This window comes from Antechinus flavipes, chromosome 5, assembly GCF_016432865.1.
Source record: "Antechinus flavipes isolate AdamAnt ecotype Samford, QLD, Australia chromosome 5, AdamAnt_v2, whole genome shotgun sequence".
Taxonomy (NCBI): Eukaryota; Metazoa; Chordata; class Mammalia; order Dasyuromorphia; family Dasyuridae; genus Antechinus; species Antechinus flavipes.
The window spans coordinates 105,111,073-105,132,045 of record NC_067402.1 but is presented as its reverse complement, the minus strand read 5'-3'; the positions used below and the strand labels follow the sequence as shown (position 1 = coordinate 105,132,045).

At 37.6% G+C, this 20,973-nt stretch overlaps 1 protein-coding gene across 1 annotated transcript in view; it reads right to left on the bottom strand.

Annotated features, from left to right (window-relative positions):
• The window catches only part of CREB3L2 (cAMP responsive element binding protein 3 like 2), a 156,661-nt gene extending 137,690 nt beyond the window's left edge, over positions 1 to 18,971 (bottom strand). Inside the window, exon 1 of the mRNA XM_051961734.1 lies at positions 18,450 to 18,971. Within this exon, the coding sequence (XP_051817694.1) occupies positions 18,450 to 18,551 (102 nt within the window). The 5' untranslated portion in view covers positions 18,552 to 18,971. The remainder of the gene's footprint in view (positions 1 to 18,449) is intronic.
• Between the last annotated feature and the right edge of the window lie 2,002 nt (positions 18,972 to 20,973).

The window sequence follows — 20,973 nt, the reverse complement described above, 5'->3', positions numbered from 1 at the left end:
GCCATATTGGGGAGGGGGTAGAAGGAAGGAGGGAAAAATTTGGAACAGAAAATTTTGCAAAGGTCAATGTTGAAAAATTACCCATGCATATGTTTTGTAAATAAAAAGCTTTAATTTAAATATATATATATGTATATATATATGTATATATATATATGTATATATATATATATTCCCCCCCCCCCAAGTTCCAGCCATTCTGGAGAGCAATTTGGAAATAAGCCCAAAGGGCTATCAAATTGTGCATACCCTTTGAGCCAGCAGTGTCTCTACTGGGGCTCTATCCCAAAGAGATCATAAAAAAGGGAAAGGGACCCACATGTGAAAAAATTTTTATGGCAGCCCCTTTTGTAGTAGTAAGAAACTAGAAACTGAGTGAATGTCCATCAGTTGGAGAATGGCTGAATAATTTAGGATATATGAATGTTATGGTGTATTCTATAGGAAACGATCAGCAGGATGTTTCAGAGAGGCCTGAAAAGACATGAACTGATGCTAAATGAAATGAGCAGAACCAGGAAAACATTGTACACAGCAACAAGATTATGTGATAATCAACTGTGATGGACATGGCTGTTTTCAACATTTGAGGTGATTCAGGACAAATCCAAAAGGCTTGTGATGGGGAGAGTTATTTGCATTCAGAGAAAGAACTGTGGGGACTGAATGTGGATCACAACATAATATTTTCACTTTTTTGTTGTTGTTTGTTTGCTTTTTTTTTCTTTCTCATTTTTTTTCCTTTTTGACCTAACTTTTCTTGTGCATGATGATTGTGGAAATATGTATAGAAGAATTGCACATGTTTAACATATATTGGATTACTTGCCATCTAGGGAAGGGGGTAGAGGAAAGGGAAGAAGAAAAAAAATTGGAACACAGGGTTTTTTAAGTGTGAATGTTGAAAACTATCTATGCATGTGTTTTGAAAATTTAAAAAAAAAAACTTTAATAAAAACAATTTCCCGGTTCCAATTTCATTGTTTGAGCAGCAGGGAAGCACTCAGGAATGATGCCAAGTGGAGTGTTTGATGGCTGGGGTTAGATGACCCTATGGTCCTTCTACAGTAGCTCCAATTCTGTGATCTTATGATTTTTCTGCACTCAGCAGATACTCAGTAAAAACTGACTGATCCTTAAACCTGTAGAAACCCAGAAACACAACTAGAAGTAGTTGATCTCAGAAATCTGCTTGTTCCCTAGGCTAAATTTTCTCAAATACCATTCCTCACATACCTGGAATGCCCTCCCCTACCCAAAGCCACCAAACAATTTTCTTTTTTTTTTTTTTTTCAAAATCCTTTTTGAAACTCACCTCCCTCTATGACCCTTTCCCCAAACTATTTCAACCATCTCTGATCACTCCATTCACCCCAGCATTATCCCAGTAAGTCTGCGTGTCTATTCTTTTTCTGTGTTGTATCTCTTTCTTGTATTTGTTCTGCTGTTGATTTAAGAGCTCTTCAAAGGAAGGAATCTTGCCAGCTGTTTTGTTTTGTTTTTGTGATCACTCCACCGTACCTAGGACAGTGCTCTGAATTTATCAGGTGCTCAATGTTAATACTGACTCTTTGTTATCACACTTCCCACCCCCACGTCACAGGCTAGATTGGAAACTAGTATTGCTCCACTAGTCTTGCACTGGCAGCCAATGGAACAGAGAGAAGTGGAAAAAATAAATTCATTTAAAGAGATTTTTTTTTTCTAAAAGCATGTAAGGTTACAATAGCAATGGGTACTTAAGCCCTATAATATTCTAATGCTCTCTTTTCCATTAGCAAGAGATCCTTAGCCTTCAACCCAAGGACAATGTTACTTTCAAAATTTGGACAATGCTCTAGAAACAAAAAAGATGGAGAGGGAGTAAGAACACAATGACATTTATGAACTTCTACGTCTGTCAAATCTCCCTTTGAAGCTCTATCCTTGGCACCCAACCCCACCTCGTTCTGAGCAATAGTGACTTCTGACATCTATAAGATAGAGCACAGAATTGTTACTAACTCACTGTGCCAGGATTTTTCTTATTCTTCTGTAAAATAAAACTGTACCAACGGTTCTTAACCATTTTTATGTCCTGGGTCCCACTTTAGCAATCAGGTAAAGCCTATGGAACACTTCACAGAATTTTAGATGTATAAAATAAAATATATAGGATTACAAAGGAAACAAATTATACAGAAAAACAGTTTAAAAAGCATTAAAGTTCATGGATCCCATGTTAAGAGAACTCCTGGACTAGATGATCTCTAGTCCCAGAAAGGTCTCTTTCAACTTTGATATTTTATGATTAATGTAACCCTGTGGAAAGAAGTGTAGTAGTCAGCCTGAATTTAAGCTCAACTACTTATTGTTAATCAATTATAAAAACACTATGGTGGGAAAGTACAAAAGAATGGCATCTCAATTATATTCACTTATTTAGAAATAGAAAAATTCCAGGTCTCCGTGGTTCATATTCATATTCTGTCTATCTCTCTTTCCATTTCTCTTTTCCATAGCTGGGATGGGGGACGGAATGAAGATGGTAAGGGAGAAAAACTGATGTTAGTGTAAGGTCAGTGAATAGAACCTAAACTGTTCTAATCCACTTCTGTTTTCTGTTTCAAATCCCAAAGTCCTTAACACCTGCCACCTGCAGTTCCTTCCCCACCTCACCACAAAAGTTTCAGTTTCTTGGAAACAGATATCAGAAAAAAAGATATTGCAAATTCAGTCATGTAAATTAGCAAAGGAAAACAGGTGGAAAGAAATTAGTCCACAGTTAAGAAACAAAGACACTCAAAGGATATGAACAGACAATTCTCAGATGAAGAAATTAAAACTATTTATAGCCATATGAAAATATGCTCCAAATCATTATTAATCAGGGAAATGCAAATTAAGACAATTCTAAGATATCACTACACACCTGTCAGATTGGCTAGAATGACAGGGAAAGATAATGCGGAATGTTGGAGGGGATGTGGGAAAACAGGGACACTGATACATTGTTGGTGGAATTGTGAACACATCCAGCCATTCTGGAGAGCAATTTGGAACTATGCTGTTATCAAGCTGTGCATACCCTTTAATCCAGCAGTGTTTCTACTGGGCTTACATCCCAAAGAGATACTAAAAAAGGGAAAGGGATCTGTATGTGCCAAAATGTTTGTGGCAGCCCTGTCTGTAGTGGCTAGAAGCTGGAAAATGAATTGATGCCCATCAATTGCAGAACGACTGAATAAGTTGTGGTATATGAATATTATGGAATATTATTGTTCTGTAAGAAATTATCGACAGGATGATTTCAGAAAGTCCTGAAGAGACTTACATGAACTGATGCTGAGCGAAATGAGCAGAACCAGGAGATCATTATATACCTCAACAATGATACTATATGAAGATGTATTCTGATGGAAGTGGATCTCTTCAATAAAGAGAGCTAATTCAGTTTCAATTGATCAAGGATGTACAGAAGCAGCTACACCCAAAAAAAAGAACACTGGGAAATGAATTTAAACTGCTTGCATCTTTGTTTTTCTTCCCGGGTTATTTATACCTTCTGAATCCAATTCTCCCTGTGTAACAAGAGAACTGTTTGGTTCTGCATACATATATTGTATCTAGGATATACTGTAACCTATTTAACATGTAAAGGACTGTTTGCCATCTGGGGGAGGGGGTGGAGGGAGGGAGGGGAAAAATCGGAACAGAAGTGAGTGCAAGGGATAATGCTGTAAAAAATTACCTTGGCATGGGTTCTGTCAATAAAAAGTTAAAAAAAAAATAAGAATCAAAGACACTGAGTCCTGGAGAAGTACAAATGTTAAGAAAATAATCAATACTGCTAGAATTTATATTATCAATAGATCTAGCTGTTATATAACCCAGGCACAAAAAAAAAAAAAAAAACCACGCCTTTTGCTCCTATCCCCACCTATTTAAGATATGTTTGGCTATACCCATATAGGTTGACAACCTGTCCCCCCCCCCATCCACTTTCTCCCACCCCAAATTAGAGGCAAATAAATAATCAACAAGCATACACTGAGGAACAGAGTTGGGGAACCTGAAGAGTGATACTCCAAAAAGAAAAGGATTCACCTATCCATTCTCCAGAAGGCAATACAAAACTCAAATAGGAATAGGACTTGTTTAACATAGAATTGAGCTAAGGGGTTCATAGGATCATTAGATTATATACTTGGAGATGGTCATCTAGTCTAAATCCATCATTTTATAAATAAGGAACTTGAGCTCCAGAGATTTTAAGTGATTTGCCATGATCACACAGTTCATAACCATTAGGGGTTGGATCTGAATGTGGATGTTTCTGACTTCAAATCCAGCATTCCATTCACTATGCAGCACTGCCTCTCTGGATGAGGGGATGAGAGGGAGTTTCAAGCATGATAACCCAAAAGAGATCATAGGATCATAAGATTTAAAACTAGAATTTTACAAATGAGAAAAATCAAGCTTTGGTGTTTGGCCCAAGGTCAGACTCCAAAGTCAAAGCTCTTTCATCAGAAGGTCTCTCTATTGTATTTGGGCAATAGGAGATTTGCCCAGAGGTCAGCTTCAAAAAATAGCTAAGACAGAAGCCAGAGTGAGGATTTAAGAAGGAAATATGCAGAAAAAATTGGTATAATCTTCTCAAAAAGAGCAACAAAAAAGGGAGAAGAAAAAAATTAGGAGGGGCAGCATAATGTTACAAAAAGATTACTTTCATAGATTTAAAAGTTAAATAGAAAGAGTCAGAGAGGAGGAAGAGGTTAACAAAAGGAGGGTAAGGAAAAGACTAAATATAGAAATAAGGATTCCCAAGAGGAGGGGAAGGGTTTTCTAAGAGGAGAGATCTAGGAGTAAGGTTCAATTACCCAATTACCATGGTAATTTACAATTGCCATAATAGGAGAAAACGGACTATGACATTTCTTCAATTCCTTCTGTATATTTAGCCCTCCAAAACCCAGAGCACAGCAGGAAGAATTTGACTGATTCATGAGTAACAATAGCACAAGTTCAGAGGGATCATAATCTAGGGGTCTAAAGCCCCATTACAGTGCCTTGTCCATTTCCTCTTGCCAAAACTCCCCATTTGGAGGCCACAATCCACTATAAAGAGGAGGGTGATAGGATAACTACAAATGATTGAAGAGGATATGATATGATCCTATGCACCCCAGAATATTGACTTTTGGGCAAAATTTCAAAATAGGATTGTTTAATCCTATTGATTATGAGCATATCAGCTCAGGATGATCTTAAGAGGCCCAGATTCCATATGGGCTGCTTGTTTGGAAACGATATTATGGGGTGGAGAAAACCTTTGTTTTTGTTTTTGGAGGCTATGCTAATAGAGAAAAAGCTCCCTGGAAGTTTCTTTTCAGCTAAGAAAGCTTCAAATTTGTAGCTGTAATAATGGACTCTAGATTTTTTTCTTTTGGAGACAAACTTAGCTATAAAGTTCCTATGCAAGAAAAATTGCAGATTCTTGAAATATGGAAGTATGAAACAGTTAGTTTTGCTCTATTCCAAATCCACAGATTGTTAGCCTCTTTAACCTCAACCAGCTGTGTCCAAATTGTATGTCCTTGGTCTCAAGAGGAACTGCCAAAAGAATAAAGATGAATCTGGGCAAATCCAGGTATTGAAATGGAAAAGTACTTTTTAACAGGATATTCTCCTGGTAATGGATAGGACATGATATATACATGTACAAATAATAGCAAATACAAATTAAAAGTGATAGCTAAGAAAACTGACTTCAGTACATATTGGGAATCAAGATATTTCACCACCACCACCCCTTTTTTTCCCCTCCCAAGACTTCTTCCTAAGCCATTAGTGAGGAATGAAAAAAATACTTTAAAACTTTGCATTTTATTTTTACCAAATGAGACGTGAAATGGAAGATCTGACTGAGTTTTGGGAGAACAAAACAAAAAATTCTTCTCATCTCCATGCTTCTGTCAAGGCATTCCCATATTGTGCCACACATACACTTCGAGGACTGCACTGAGGCAAAAATGACCAGTAATTTCATTCAATCTTCCTGCTGGCCTACAAGTGAGAAACAGATGCTTCACTTGAGAAAGAAATGTGAAAATCAAATCCTACTACAGTCTCCAGCTCCCGAATGGGAGAGACTCCAAAAGTTAAATTATCTATCAGTTGCTTGAGCTCAAAACACAGTTCTCCATAGAAACGCTGGTATAAATAGTTCTTAGGGTCACAGGCCAGCCCACCAAAATATGGCTAACTCATAATGTAGCTATCAGAGCAGAAACCTGAAGGTCCAGGTCTCAGCCTTGGCTCTGCCACTGAATGGTCATGAGCTACTGGGCAAGTCACCCCTCCTTATGGAAACTCAGTTCTCCTTTGCAAAACGGATACTGCATCCCGAGTTTCAAGTACCGGGCACAACTTCTTCAACCAGATTCTAGAAGAAAATTTTCGCCAAGAGATCTCTTTTACTTTCTCATCCAGTATGGTTTGTTCTTTACCTACCCACAAATCTGACCCATTCCTAGCAATAAATTGGCTTCTTCATTCTCCACAATTCCTCTTTTCTTGTCCTGTAGTATTCATAGTAAGAAAGAAGTCTCATGTTAAGAAATAGTGAAGAAAAACTGCCTCAGATATAGGCAGAGGAATCCTGCAATAAATGTTACTTTTATGTAAGGAAAACCTGACAAACTGAAAAGTGGGAAGAGCCCAGAATGTGGATTAGGAAGACTTATATTCTTATTTTGAGAACATGTGGCCTAGGGTCAATACATTTATCCTCCCTGAGACTCAGTCTACTCATTTGTAAAAATAAGGCTAATACCACTTATGTACCCTACCTCACAATATTTTTGGCAAAAAGAGCTTTATAAACTGTAGTGTGCTATATGACTTGAGAGCTAGATGGTCTAGTGGGTAGAGTGCTAAACTCGGATTTGAGGACCTGAGCTCAAATGATGAATAAGACATTTATTTATTAGCTGTGTGGCTTTGGGTAAATTATTTACAACCTCTCTCAGTCTCAATTTCTTCAGCTGTAAAATGGGTATAAAAAAAGTACTTACACAACAGTGTTGTTTTGAAGATCAAATGAGATAATATCTATGAAGCATTTTACAATTCTTAAAGTGATATATCTATAAATACCAATGATGATGATGTTGGTTAGGGGGAGGTGGTGATGATGATGAAGAATGTGAGCCCTTATCTTCACCTGTAAAGATGAATCTTCTTTGGGACTTTTAACAAAATACTTTAAAACATACATGTTTTCCACTTAAGTGTCTTCATGTTTATAAACATTTTTTAAAATAAATTTTATGGATGCTTTTTTTTATAGCCATCATTTTTCAATATATGATGATCCACACACACATATATACTCTGAGCTGTCCTATATAATAAAAAAATAAAATAAAAGTTTAGCAAAACTGACCAATAAAACAACTACATCTGACTATATATAATATTCTGGACCCAAATAACTACTTCTAACTTCCTTTGAAAGCAAATACTTCAGATGAGAACAGTTTCCATATATCAGTGATTCACTTGTGATCGAGACTATATTAGGTATTAAGTTGGACAAAGCACCACTCTCTTTCCCAGTGGGAGGAAGCAGAAGAAACAAAATAGGAAAGGCCAAATGCTTGACTTCCTTTGTTTATTTCGGTTTCCCCTGGTGCACCTGAACAGCTCAACTAATGATGATTGCCATTGCATCTAACCAAGTCCCCTTCTTACCCCCACTGCTAAACCATTGTTTTGTCAAAAATATATCTGATATACAGAGAGCTGGAAAGAACTCCAAGACCACCTAGTTCAAACTTTACCTGAACAAAATCTTCCTCTACAATGTGTCCAACAAGTGCATCCTCATTCTACCTCTGCTTAAAATCTCCAATAAGAGGAACTGGAACTCAATCACTCCCTCCCCACCTCTGAATAGTTTCAATTGCTGGGATGTTTTCTTTAAGTTCCCTAAATCTGGGGGTTCTATCCAAAACTCTAGCTCTGCCCTCTTGGGCAAATTTTAATTCTTCCTCCACGTGTTTAAATACACTAAGAAAGCTTTAAAAAAGTTCCCCCCTAAATTTTCTCTTTTCCAGGCTAATTATCCTCACTTCCTTCAGCCTCTCCTCTTGTGGCTTCTTCTCTTCAGTCTGGTTGTGTCCTGATTACTCTATCCTGGACACATTCTTTCTTGTCTTTGACTTTCTAAATATCTGGTTCCCAGAAATGTACAGAGTATCCCAGATGTGAAATGGCCAGGATATTGCAAATAAGCTGTCACCTATCTTTTTTTGTTCTATATACCATATTTTTTTTAATGCAGTCTATTAGCCTACCTAGTGTTGGAATTTTTGGCTATCATGTATCGTTCACTCACGAGAAGTTTACAATCTCCAATAAAGCACCAGACCTTTTACATATTAACCATTGTCTAGGCACGCCCCCCTACCGTGTGCTAGTGGTTTGAGGAACCCAAGGGTGGAACTTTACACTTGCCCCTATTAGGTTTCAACTTAATTGCTTTTGGCCCATTGTTCTAGCCCCAAGATCTTTTTGGACTTGGACTCCGCCCATCCAATTTGTTAAGTTCTCCAACATCTGCATTTCTGTTAGGTTTTGTATCTATATCTTGCTCCAAGTCACTTATGAAAAATATCGAGCAGAAAAGGGCCCATCATAGATATCTAAAGCATTCCATTAGAGACCTTTCTCTATTGGCATTGCTCTATGCATACATATATCTATGCAAAATACATCCAGAGAACATTTTCCTCCATGACTAACTCAGATGCTCAAGCCTAGAAGCCCTCATATTGCTCAGAAATTGAAAAAGACTAAGATTCTTCTGACTAAATGAAGTGATTAAAGAATAAAATGCTAGAGTCTTAACACAGACTAAAAAGAGAAATAGGGAAAGCATACTTAAGCACTTACCTACTTCAGCAATAGTGACTGGGTCTCCAACAAGAATTTAACACTGATTAAAATACTTGTTATAAATTCATATAATAGAATGCTGGATTTAGAGTCAGAAAAACCTAGGCATAAATCCCATTTCTGGAACTAAGTAGCTATATGAACATGATTAAATCAGTTAACTGTCTGGGATCTCAATTTTCTCATGTGAAAATAATATCACCTGTAGTAGTATGATATAGACATAATACCATCTGACTCACAGAGTTGCTGTAAGGCTCAACTGTTTTACTAACTATTAAAATACTATGTAAAAATCAATCGAGGTTACTACTATTATTACAATAAACACTTAGATACTTTCAGGACTCTGGGCATTACACATCAAGCAAGCTAGCCTATCCTCATTGTCTATGCTCCCAATGAAACAAGACTTTTTACATATTTACACAAATACCAACACACACTTATACTAACCCACTATTATTCTTGCCTAGGTAAGCTAACATGCAAGCTTACAGAGTCTGGGAGTCCACAGAATAGTGGACAATAGGCTGGGGAACCGGTGCTAGACACATGCCCAGAATTTAAACATGGATTTAATAGTGAGAAGACAGTTTATTTTTCCCCAGGCTTCCTCAAAAGCAATCTTCCTCAATAATTAAAATTATAAATAAAGGCTCTTCAGCCAAAAAAAATTCCCCTTATAAAGCTACTCAGACATTTCCAAGATAGAGAAATATAAAAAGACCAGGATTTTCCACACAAACTACTAGAAGTTGATATGGTGGTGGTTGTTTTTTCTTCAGTTTCCTTTCACATGCCAAAAACTTTCAAAGATTTCTTTCTAAGGCTGGGGGAAAAAGACTTGCCATTGCAATGTCTGTCTCTTTTAGTTCCTTGTTTTGTCTGGATTTTTAAAGATTTAGTAGGTGAGGGAACAGAGGCTACAAAATCCCCAAACTGTACTTGACAGTTGAGCTGAACAAATAAAAAACTGGTATAAAGAATGTTCTAGCATTTCAAAGATTAAAAAAAAAAATAGTCCAAAAATAGTTTTGATGTCAACCTGGAGATTAATCTGTAGTGAAATGTCTCGGGAATCTGTCCTTGATCCTATTATTTGATTTCGATGAAGACATAGATAGTATGCTTGTCAAATTTGCAGATGACATGAAATTAAATAGGATTGCTAATCCACTGGAATACAGAATCAGAATCTAAAAAGATCTAGATATACTAGAACAATGGCAACAATTTTAACTATATGATGACAATTAATCATATAAATTTCTAGTCTTCACTTTTGAAAACTATATCCCTCTTTAGTTTTTTGTTAACATCAAGGAGCTAAAAAATTAAGGAAATGGCCAACAATGGGAAATGACTGACTAAATTATGGCAAATAGATATAATGGAATGATTTTATGTTGTCAGAAATGAAGAGAACGGTGTCAGAGAATTCCAGGAAGATTCGTGTAAACTGATATAGAGTGAAGTGAACAGAATCAGGAGAACAATTGTCAAGATTGAAAGGCAAGACTGTCAAAACAGCTTTGTAAGATTTCAGAACTCTGATCGATGTAATGACCAACCATGATTCCAAAGAATTCATGATGAAACATGTCACCTGAATCAAAGGTGATAAACTCAAGGATTGATTGAGATACATACATTTTTTGGGGGATATGGTCAACGCTAGAATTTGCCTTGTTTTACTATGCATGTTTGTTACAAGGGGGTCTTTGATTTTCTTTTTCAATGACAGGAAAAGGAGATGGAGAGGGGGGAATAAGATTTTTATTATTAAAAAAATAAAATTTAACTTAAATTCAATTGCACAAATACTAGCAAGATGCATGGCTAGACTTCACTTTGTAGAGCAGAAAAAGGAAGAGGGACAAAATTTCTAGTGACTGCAAAGTTCATGAGCCTATATGACATGTAAATGAAAAAATAATACAAACTGAGGTTACACTAACACATACAACATGAGGAAAAACTTCTTAATTATTAGAATTTTCTTTAAAAAACCAAAAGTTCAGCATCATTATATATATTTTTAAGCAAAGACTGGGCAACCATTTGTCCAGAATGTGAGAGGGAGATCTTCAGGAATAAGTATGGCCTCTGAGATCCCTTCCAACTAAGAGATTTGATATGATGCCTTTAGGGGTCAATTTCCTTTCACACAGGACAAAACCAAACCAAAAATAAAACTATCCATTTTAAAGGCCACAGTCTATACTTATGACCAGGGGAGGGAGGCAAAAAAAATATATGATTAGTTTAGATTAAGTCATTCCACATCTTGGAAAAAAGGGTTCAAGAGTTGTCTCCCACTATTAATGAGTCTGCAGCACCTTTATCTACAAAAGATAATATGTTAGAGAATCTGGATAAACAAAATTGTCCAAGAAACATTCCACATACCAGATGTCAAATAACTCAAAAGCGTGGTTCACCTGAGATTATATGGAAATGTAATTCCTGGGAGTATACACGTTAAATAATTCTTGAAGTTATATAAATTTTACATAAAGTTTAAACCAAAATTTAGCAAAAGTAGAGAGAAAGCACCAGCAAAACTAAACAGGCTTTTTTTGGTCAAAGAGTGGGATCTCTGACTCTGCCAAGCTGGACAATCAGTAAAACCTTAGCTGAGACACTCTGAAGCTCCAGAATACCAAAGCTCTAAGTAGGGAGCTCTCTGAGTGTTAACAGGCCCAGAATGAGTCACATTCTCTGAGATAAAGATGGCTCAAAGTTTCTTTAGTTTTTATTAGTCACATGAATAAGCCTGACAAATTCAAGGTTTGCTTAGCTTGAGAAAGGGAAGGAGAGGGGAAGAGATGGTGTGGCAGCTTCGATTCAAGATCTATTACAGAAGGCCTTCTTGTTGAATTGAAGGGATCCCTAGGTTTCAAATTCATCTGCATGGCAGTAACAGTGGCAGCCTCAAAAAAAACCAATGAGTTCCTCAAAGGAGTTAAGTGTTAAATAAGGAAAGCAGAGCCAAGGGTGAAAAATACAACTACATTTAGAAAGTAAAAAAAAAAAAAAAAAAAAGGAACCAAGTAAGGAAAAGAAGAAATACTAAAGGTGAAAAATCAGAGGTCAAAGAGAATTAAAAAAAAAAGGAAGGTGATCAATGTCAACAACTTCAGAGAGGTCAAAATAAGACAAGGAAAGACCTTTTATTACCTGCTTATTAGGAAGTTCCTAGTGACCTCTGACTGCAATTTCATGTGCAGTGGGGCTCAAAGGCAAATCTACTGGGGATTAATGAATGAGAGAATGGATGATAAGGAAATGGAGACAATAGGTGTAGACTTTGGTTCTATAAGTTTGACAGTGAAAGGAAGATGAATAGTTGAGATAGCCTAGTTAAGCTAAAGGTTTGGTTTTGTTTTCAAGAAAATGGGGTCCAATGTATCTGCTTAGACAAAGGAGACGGAAGCACTGAAGAGGAAAAGACTAAAGAAAATAGAGTTGGGATGATACCACCTATGTTAGCTTGTTAAGGGAGCAAGGTCCCAGATTACACAAGATGGGGAGAGATTCTGAGATAGAGATAGGGGTGGATGAGGAAGCAGGTACTCAAGACTTATGATCTCAATAATGCAAGAAGCAAAGTCACCTGCTAAGTGTGAAGAAGTCAAGATGAGGATTGCTGTTCCTGTTCAAGTCCAAATAAGAAAGATATGATTGTTCTTAACTTTCTCAACCATATTTCAAACTAACCATAGCCATCTACAAGACACCACATTTTTTCCCCCTGAGACAATTGGGATTAAGTAACTTGCGTAGGATCACACAACTAGGAAGTGTTAAATGTCTGACACCTGATTTGAACTCAGGTCCTCCTGACTTCAGGGTTGGTACACTGCACCACCTAACTGCGCCCAAGATCACATTTTAGAAAAATTATCCAGGAGAACACTATACATAGTAACAGCAAGATTTAACTATGATAGACTTGGATCTTCTCAGCAATATATGTATCCAAAATAATTCCAATAAACTTGGGATGGAAAGTACATCCAGAGAAAGAACTATGGAGACTGAATGTGGATTGAAGCATAGTATTTTCACAGTTTTGTTTGCTTTTTCCCTTTTGTTCTGATTTTTCTTTCACAAAATGACTAATATGGAAATATATTTAAAATAATTTTACATTTGTAATCTATATCAGATTGCTTGTTGTCTTGGGGAGGGAAAAGATAAGGAAGGGAGAGAAAAAAATTGGAACTCAAAATCTCACAAAAATGAATGTTGAAAACTATCTTTACATGTAATTGGGAAAATAAAATACTACTGAATTTTTTAAAAAGAATATTAAAAAAAAAAAAGATTCATGAAAGATCACTTAGGTCAGGAATTCTTAAACCAGGCTCCATGAACTTATTTTTCTTAATATTTTGATAACTGTATTACAATCTAATTGGTTTTCTTTGTAAATCAATTTTGTTAATCTTTTTTATCTTATGCATTTAAAGATATTCTGAGAAGGGATAGGCTCCATCAGACAGCCAAAGGCATCTATTTATGATACAAACCAAAAAAGATTAAAAACTATGATCTACACTTCCTTCAAGACCCAGCTAAAATCCTACCTTCTATAGGAGGTAGATCCCCTTAATATATGGTACCTTCCCCTTGATTATCTCCAAATGATCTTATTTGTACACAGTGGTTTGCATGTAGAGTCTCCCATTACATCAAGATTTGCTGGAGAGCAGGGACAGTTTGGTGATGGTGGTGGTGATAGTTTTGCCTTTCTTCATATCCTTAAGGCTTAGCATTATGCTTAGCACAATGTAGATATTTAATACATATTTATTGATTGACTCAGTCAGTTCCCACCAGTAACACTCACAGATTAACAGATCTTTGCAATTATTCAAAAAAACATTTCTCTAGCATCACTATGTATCCAACCCTATTCTAGGCATCACAGGAAGAGAGAACAGAATTAACAAAAATAAAAACATGGTTCCTGTCATCAAGGACAAAAATCCTTTGTACCTCAATTTTCCCAAAAGAGAATAACAACTTATTATTTACTTCACAGCTACAGAAACAAAGAGTGACTGGGAAGACTGAAATCTCACAGGTCTCTAGTGGTCACAGAGAACACACAATAGCCAAAAAAAAAGCAAAGAAAAAGAATCATATTTCTCTCTCTCCTGACCAAAAAAAATTGAAAATGATTTTTTTTTTCTTTTGGTTCTGACTTTACAGTAGCTTCACCTACAAAAGAGTATAGGTGCTCTACTAGCAAACTTACTTTCACTTCTTCCCAAAAGAGCAAACCTGAATTGTTTTGAGGTGGCCACTAATCACAGTGACCAAATACTTACCTGAAGACTTAAAGTTATGTGCCCAAGGGAGAGTAATTATTGTGTAAAGTGCAAATCCCAGTAAAGGTCCAAGAGCCAAAAAAAAAAAGAAAGGCACATCTGGCCTCATCAATATTTGAAGAGTCACCTGCCAAAGAAAAATACTTTCTTTGACAAATGATCATTAGCCCTCCTTGATGCTTTGAACGAAGAGTAGAACAAGTCATTCTTGCCCAGCATGGTATGCATGCTTGTGACTTCAGCTAACTGCCTCGGGCCTTGCCATTTGATCCAGAAGCAGAAAGCCTAGATATTTTAGTAAACTAGGGCAATGTTTTCAGTGTGTCAGAATATATGAGTGTCTTGTGAAGACCTCGCTGGTATACAGCAGCAGGCCAGGTTTTCTCCATAACACCTACCCCATCCGACTTCCAAATTTGCCCTTGGATTGCTCCTGCCCCTGTGTTGTATATGCACAACTTAACACTGTTGAGCCTGACAAAGGATAAATTACGCTCAAATTTATTAATAATAATTTGTTGCTCAGTCTTGTCCAACTCTTCAGGACTCCATTTGGGGTTTTCTTGGCAAAGATACTGGAGTGGTTTGTCATTTCTTTCTCCAGCTCATTTTGCAGATGAGGAAACTGAGGTAAACAAGGTTAAGTGACTTGCCTAGGGTCACACAGCTAGCATGTGTCTGAAGCCAGATCTGCACTCAGGACTTTCTATCTCCTAGTCCTGCACTTTATTGACTGCATCACTCAACTATTATATTCCATAGAAAATCATTTTTGATTTCACATTCTGATGTTTTAGAAGCTCTCTCTCTTTTTTTTACACTACAGCTCTGCCACTGACTTCCTAGTCAACTATGGGCCAAATAATTTTCCTTCTCTGAGGCTCAATGTCCTGTTCTGTAAAAATGGGATGGGAAGACCAGGACTGGCATGTTATTAGAACCAGGAAAAAAGCACTGGCCTTCACAGATTCAATTAATTCATGAATAACTAGAAAGTGTGTGCATATTATCAGTTGTAACATCAGCATCCATACTTCAATGCTTCCAGAGTTTCTAGGTGATCAAGTCAGGAATTCTTCAAGATATTGGAGACAAATGGTACTTACTTCTCCCCAACCCCAATTTTCATCCCACAGGACTACATAAAGTAAAACTGACTTTACTTCATATTTCCTTACCCAATTTACTTCATTCCTAAACTTATGAGAAACAAATTCTGAGGCAACAAAATACTGATTTAATAAAATTTTCCAAAACTTCCAAACCATTGGTAATTCCATTTATCCCAAACAATTTAGCATGCAACATTTAGGGGTGAACCAGAAGACCACTCAAAATACTACCCAGTCACCATCAGCAACCAACAACGAAGTCCTTCTTGAATGTATTTACAATTTCACTAACACCTTTTGAAGTAACAGTACTCAGAGAAATGGATTTGAAGTTAGGAAGACCTGGGTTTTAATACTACCTTCAACACTAGCTAGGTGTACCTTGTTTTACAGATGAGGAAACTGAGGTAAATAGGATTAAGTGACATTACACAGCTAATAAGTGTCTAAGGCAGATTTGAACTCAGGACTTCCTGGTCTCCTACTCTTGCATTTTTTCTGTTGCATCATTCAACTCTTAAAGCCTCATTTTTCTCATCTGTAATGTAGGGATGATAATAGTGCCCACCCTCAAAAAGGTTGTGAGGGTTAAATGATTTAATGTATACAAAGTATTGCATGAAATTTAAAGTATTACAAATGTAAGCTTTAAAAAAAATATTGTGTGTCTATATATGTATCCTGTGAATATATTATATATCATATGTGTATATATAGTTTGTATCTATATATAAACGCATATATGAATATCATATTTTGTGTATTAACATTATGTATGAGTATCATACTCTGGACAATAGGCATTTTTCATCCACTTGGTTTTTCCCATGGATAAGCCAAATATTTTTCAGTTATTTGTAATATAACAGAAAGAGTGTTGTATATGGAGTCAAAAGACCAAGATTCAAATGCCAGTTTTGCTGCTTACTACTATATGAAAAGAACACTGAAGCCCAGAAAAAAGAAATAACTTATTTCTCTAGGCCTCAGTTTTCTCATCTGCAAAAAAAAAAAAAAAAAAAATGAGGTTGGACTAGAAGAACTTCCAATCTAGCTGTGAATCTATCATCCAACGACTATTTAAAAGACTCTACAATGTTTCAGGGTTTGATACAATCAGCACAGCACAATTTCATTCACAAACAGAAGCATCTGAAAGACTTCATATCTATAGTAAGTTATTCCACAAGGACTCTTCACAGAACCTCTCCAGAGCAGGACAAACACCTTTATCAAGCAGTATCAGAGTAAATTAAACTTTCATTTTATGCTGATTTCGCTTGGTATCCATTATATTCATACCTTTCATGGCTTTATAGACTTTAGCCACACCTCTTTGTCTGTCTGAAAGTCAAACCAATACTGAAAACAACTAAAAATATCTAGGATGGAAACATGAAAAATGATCTGCTCCTGAGAGTTGTGATTGACTGTAATCCCAGACACAGGCACTGGGAATTTTCACATATTTAAAAGCTTAATCCCAAAAGTTTGGGACACTCAGTGTTTAAAAATTACCTCTCCTTGCCAGTATTTAAGAACTGTCTCTCCTTGATGACTAAAATGAAATCCTGACTGAAGGATTTACCCTTAGAAGTCTGACATTGTGTGCCCCAGGAAATTAAGCAGGTTAAAACAAAATAATTGAAAGCCAGCAATACCCTAAATGCTTAAATAGTAAACTATCCATCCAAATTCATTCATTCTGAAAAATTTATCCAACATTGTGCTAAGGTCTCAGAATACAAAAATCAGACAATGTTTACTGTCAATAGTACAGAAAATGAAGTAGCACTAGCAACAACAATGTAAATTAGAACATAAGTGCATAGGAAAGCAAAAACAAAGACAGTTCAAGTGGTCTTCTCAGGACCTAAATTTGGTACTAAATTCAGCAGATTACACTAACACATCTGGTTACCACCTCATCCCAAATGTCTCTTCTGGGGGGACTCAGATCTGTACATTTTTCAGACAAGGCTTTACTCATCTACCACAAAGTCTTGTGGAGAGAACTACTGGAAGGGCCTCATCCTTTTTTCCTAAGAAACTTAAGATAGAGGCAGAGACCCAAAAGAGGTGGAGTCTGTGGAGTCATTTAGCAAAAAAGTTTCAAATATCCTGGCACTGATCCTATTAAAAGAACCATGAAGGGGAAGTGGCCCAAGTCTTTTATTTTCTTATTGGTGTCTTATATTTTCCCCTCCCCTTGAATTACAAACTTTTGTATTTACCAGGAGAGAAACAAAGAGATCACAAGTAAAGTGGCCTTCTCTATTCAAGCTGCTCAGAGTTTACATTTCATATATTTCAGAACAAAATTCATTTCTAATGACAATCCCTAAGTGTCTCCAAACTCCCCACTGTAAAAGGCTTGGTGAAACCTTGGGGGAACGTAATTCTGAAATCTCCAGCTGCTTCAGATTTTCCATTCTTTTGCTCTGGTGGGAAGAAGTCGTTTTCTGGCTGCAGAACTTCAAAAGCCAAAAGTAGTACAGCCTCGCCCTAAAACTTATCCTGGCTCTTTAAACACCACAGTCAATTGTGTTAAAAGGAGGAAGGGAGAGTAAGGAGAGAAATGGCGGAATGGTACTACTTTTTCGTCTTAAGGCTGTCGTTTGTTTGGATATATGTACGGTTTGTGTCTTTTGTTACTGTATCACCAACATTCATTAAAGTTGCGATATTATTTTTAAAACAGTGTTACTATACCAGACTATTCCTGCCTCTGAGGGGCTTTCGAGAGCAGTAAAGTGAGATTCCAGATGTGAAAGTGATTTGAGACGGAAAAAAAATCTCAACTGCCTGACAAAGGCAAAGTATTGTGATTGGACGGACCAGGTACCTTTATTGTACTTATATAAATAAAATTGCACCTCTCCCCAGATTTTTCTCTCACAATGCCCCCTTGCCCAGTTTACGTCTAGCCTGCTTCCAGCTGTTCGCTTTGGAAACATCCTCCTTCCCCGCCCCCGCCCTCCCGGAGCTGCTGGTCCCGTGGGCACCCCGGGACCCAGTGGGACCTCCGGGTACCCTTTGCCCGTCTCCTCACCGTGTTGTACATCAGGTTGTCGGAGTCCACGGGCTCTGACAGCTCGCTGAGCTTGCGATCCCAATGCAACAGGTTCTGCTCCCCGCTCTCCAGCACCTCCATGGTGGGACGGGGAGCCAGCTGAGCCGAGGAAGGGGGTGGGGAGACTGGCACAGCTGGAGGCAGACGGGCACCGAGGATACCAAGTCCCAGATTGTGCGCGTCTTGTCTGGGAATCAGGCTCTAATTCTTGAAGAAGAAAAGCACCCTCTCCTCCAGCGAGAGGAGAAAGAGGAAAAACTTCCCTCCCCGGGTCACTCGAAAATGTTAAGTGGCTGGGAGCGGGCTGAAGCAGGAAAGGAGACAGACTGCCCGAACCCAGAACGCAGGATGGAGGGGCTTAAGGGGGGCGCCCACCCGAGTGCAAGGAGGAGGGGGCGTCTCATCCCAAGAGACTTCCCTCTACGTTTCGCAACATCCTCATCCCCCTCAACTTTTCCACAGCTGGTGCAAACTCGAAATTCACTCCTTACTCTGCTTTGCTTCAACCTCAAGCCTCGGCTGAATTCTCCTCCTCCTCCTAGAGAGGAGAACCAATCGGATTATATCTTCGTAGATTTAAACCAATCGGTGGCTCACTTCTTCTCCTCGTCCCGCCTTTATGGGCGGAGAGTGAGGACGCTCTACCGTCCCGATTCAGGAATGTGGGAGGGAATTCCCTGTTTGACGTCACGAGGGAACTCCTCCTCCTGGAGTCCCAGCTGAGGGGTGGAGCTTTTCACTGGGGGCCAATGGAATAACACGACCCTGGGGTAACAGGCAGGAAAGAAAACCACTGGAGAGTGGGAAACTTTGAGACAACGGCCAATGAAATAGGGACAAGAATCCTTTTTTTTTAAAAGAACGGGGGCGAGCTATGCTTCCGTTCGAATTAACCTAATCCAGTAAGGGAAAGCAGAGCTCCCTGTCAGTGCAGAGAGCTGAGAGTGCTTTAATGGTCCTGATTTTTATACTGTCATATATTATAGTTTCCTAAGGATTTTGGCTTCCTTTAACTCGTTTATTTCAATGTTAATTTTTTAAAATTTGTTAAATACCTAAAACGTTTTTAATATTTTGTTTTAAAATGTAAATTTAAATAACCATAACTTGCAATTTGTTACCACAAATTAGATAATATCCACAGTGTATTTCAATTTATTGTGAACACCATACTCCGATTGTTCTCTCCTTACCGTTTCTTCCAGTTCCTTCCAGGACCTTCCTTGTTCCATTGATTCAATAGCAGCTGGAGTAGGACAGTGGGAGGGAGCAATTACTAAAAGGCCCTGACTACATGCCTCCAAAATTCCATACTGCAGAAGTTATTAAAAGAGTTTGTGGATAAATGCATACAAATTAGATTATGGAAACTTTGTAAGATTTGGAGAAGGAATCAAATTATAGGTCCCTTCTACTGTAGGTCCCATCTAATTAAAGATGGATGGATGGAGCAGAGGTGGAATGAAAGAATGAGAGGAAAGAGAGAGAGAGAGAAACAGACAGAGACAGAGAGAGAGAGGGAGAAAGACAGAGAGAGAGATAGAGGGAGAGACAGACAGAAAGAGACAGAGACAGAAAGAGGGAGAGACAGAGAGACAGACAGACAGACAGAGACAGAAAGAGGGAGAGAGAAAGAGAGAGAGAGAGAGAATGTGTTTTGCCATGTTCCAGGCACTATGTAAAGCATTGAAAATGCACACAAAAACTAGTGAGATAGTCCCTTCTTTAAAAAAGTTTAATTATTACTATAATAATAGGTGGAGACTTTAAGGAGATTTAGAAAATGGCAGAGATTGGGAGAAGACTTCACAAAAGAGGTAACATTTAAGCTGGGTTTTAAAGGATGGGTAAGAGATCAATATTGAAATTCCTCTCTAAGAAGGAATCTTTATTCTATAATAATCTTTTATTATATTTTAATCTTTATTTATAATCTTTATCTCTTTATTCTCAAATCCAATGAATGGCCTTTTCTCTTCCTTCTTGAATGCTCCAGCATTTGATAACTATCTTCTCCTCCTGGATACTCCCTTTAAAGAGAAACCATAATACATCTTTGATGTCAGATGACATCTTTGACATTCCACAAATACATTTAAAGGTTAAGTATACTGCTTTGTTCACTCCCCTTGTCACTTTAATTTGGACTGACTTTGGACCTTTTCTTTTCTCTTCAAATCTCCTACACAACCCCTCTCCCCACTTTCTCAGCTAAAGACATCACTTCATATCCCCCCCCCCTCAAATTGAGGCATCTGTCTTGAGTTCCCTTTTCTCCCCTTCTTTTAATCTCAACCCCACTCCTTACATGCCTCTATAATTCACTCTTCATCCCACTCTGTTATGATGCCATGGTATTTCTTCTTATCAAATTCTCTATATAAAGGTCAAACTCACTCCATCTTCTCTAGATTAATCCCAATATTATCCCTTCTTTCTCTTTAATCTTCAGTCTCTCCCCTGCTATTCACACAAACACTCAAATTTCTCCTGTGCTTAAAAA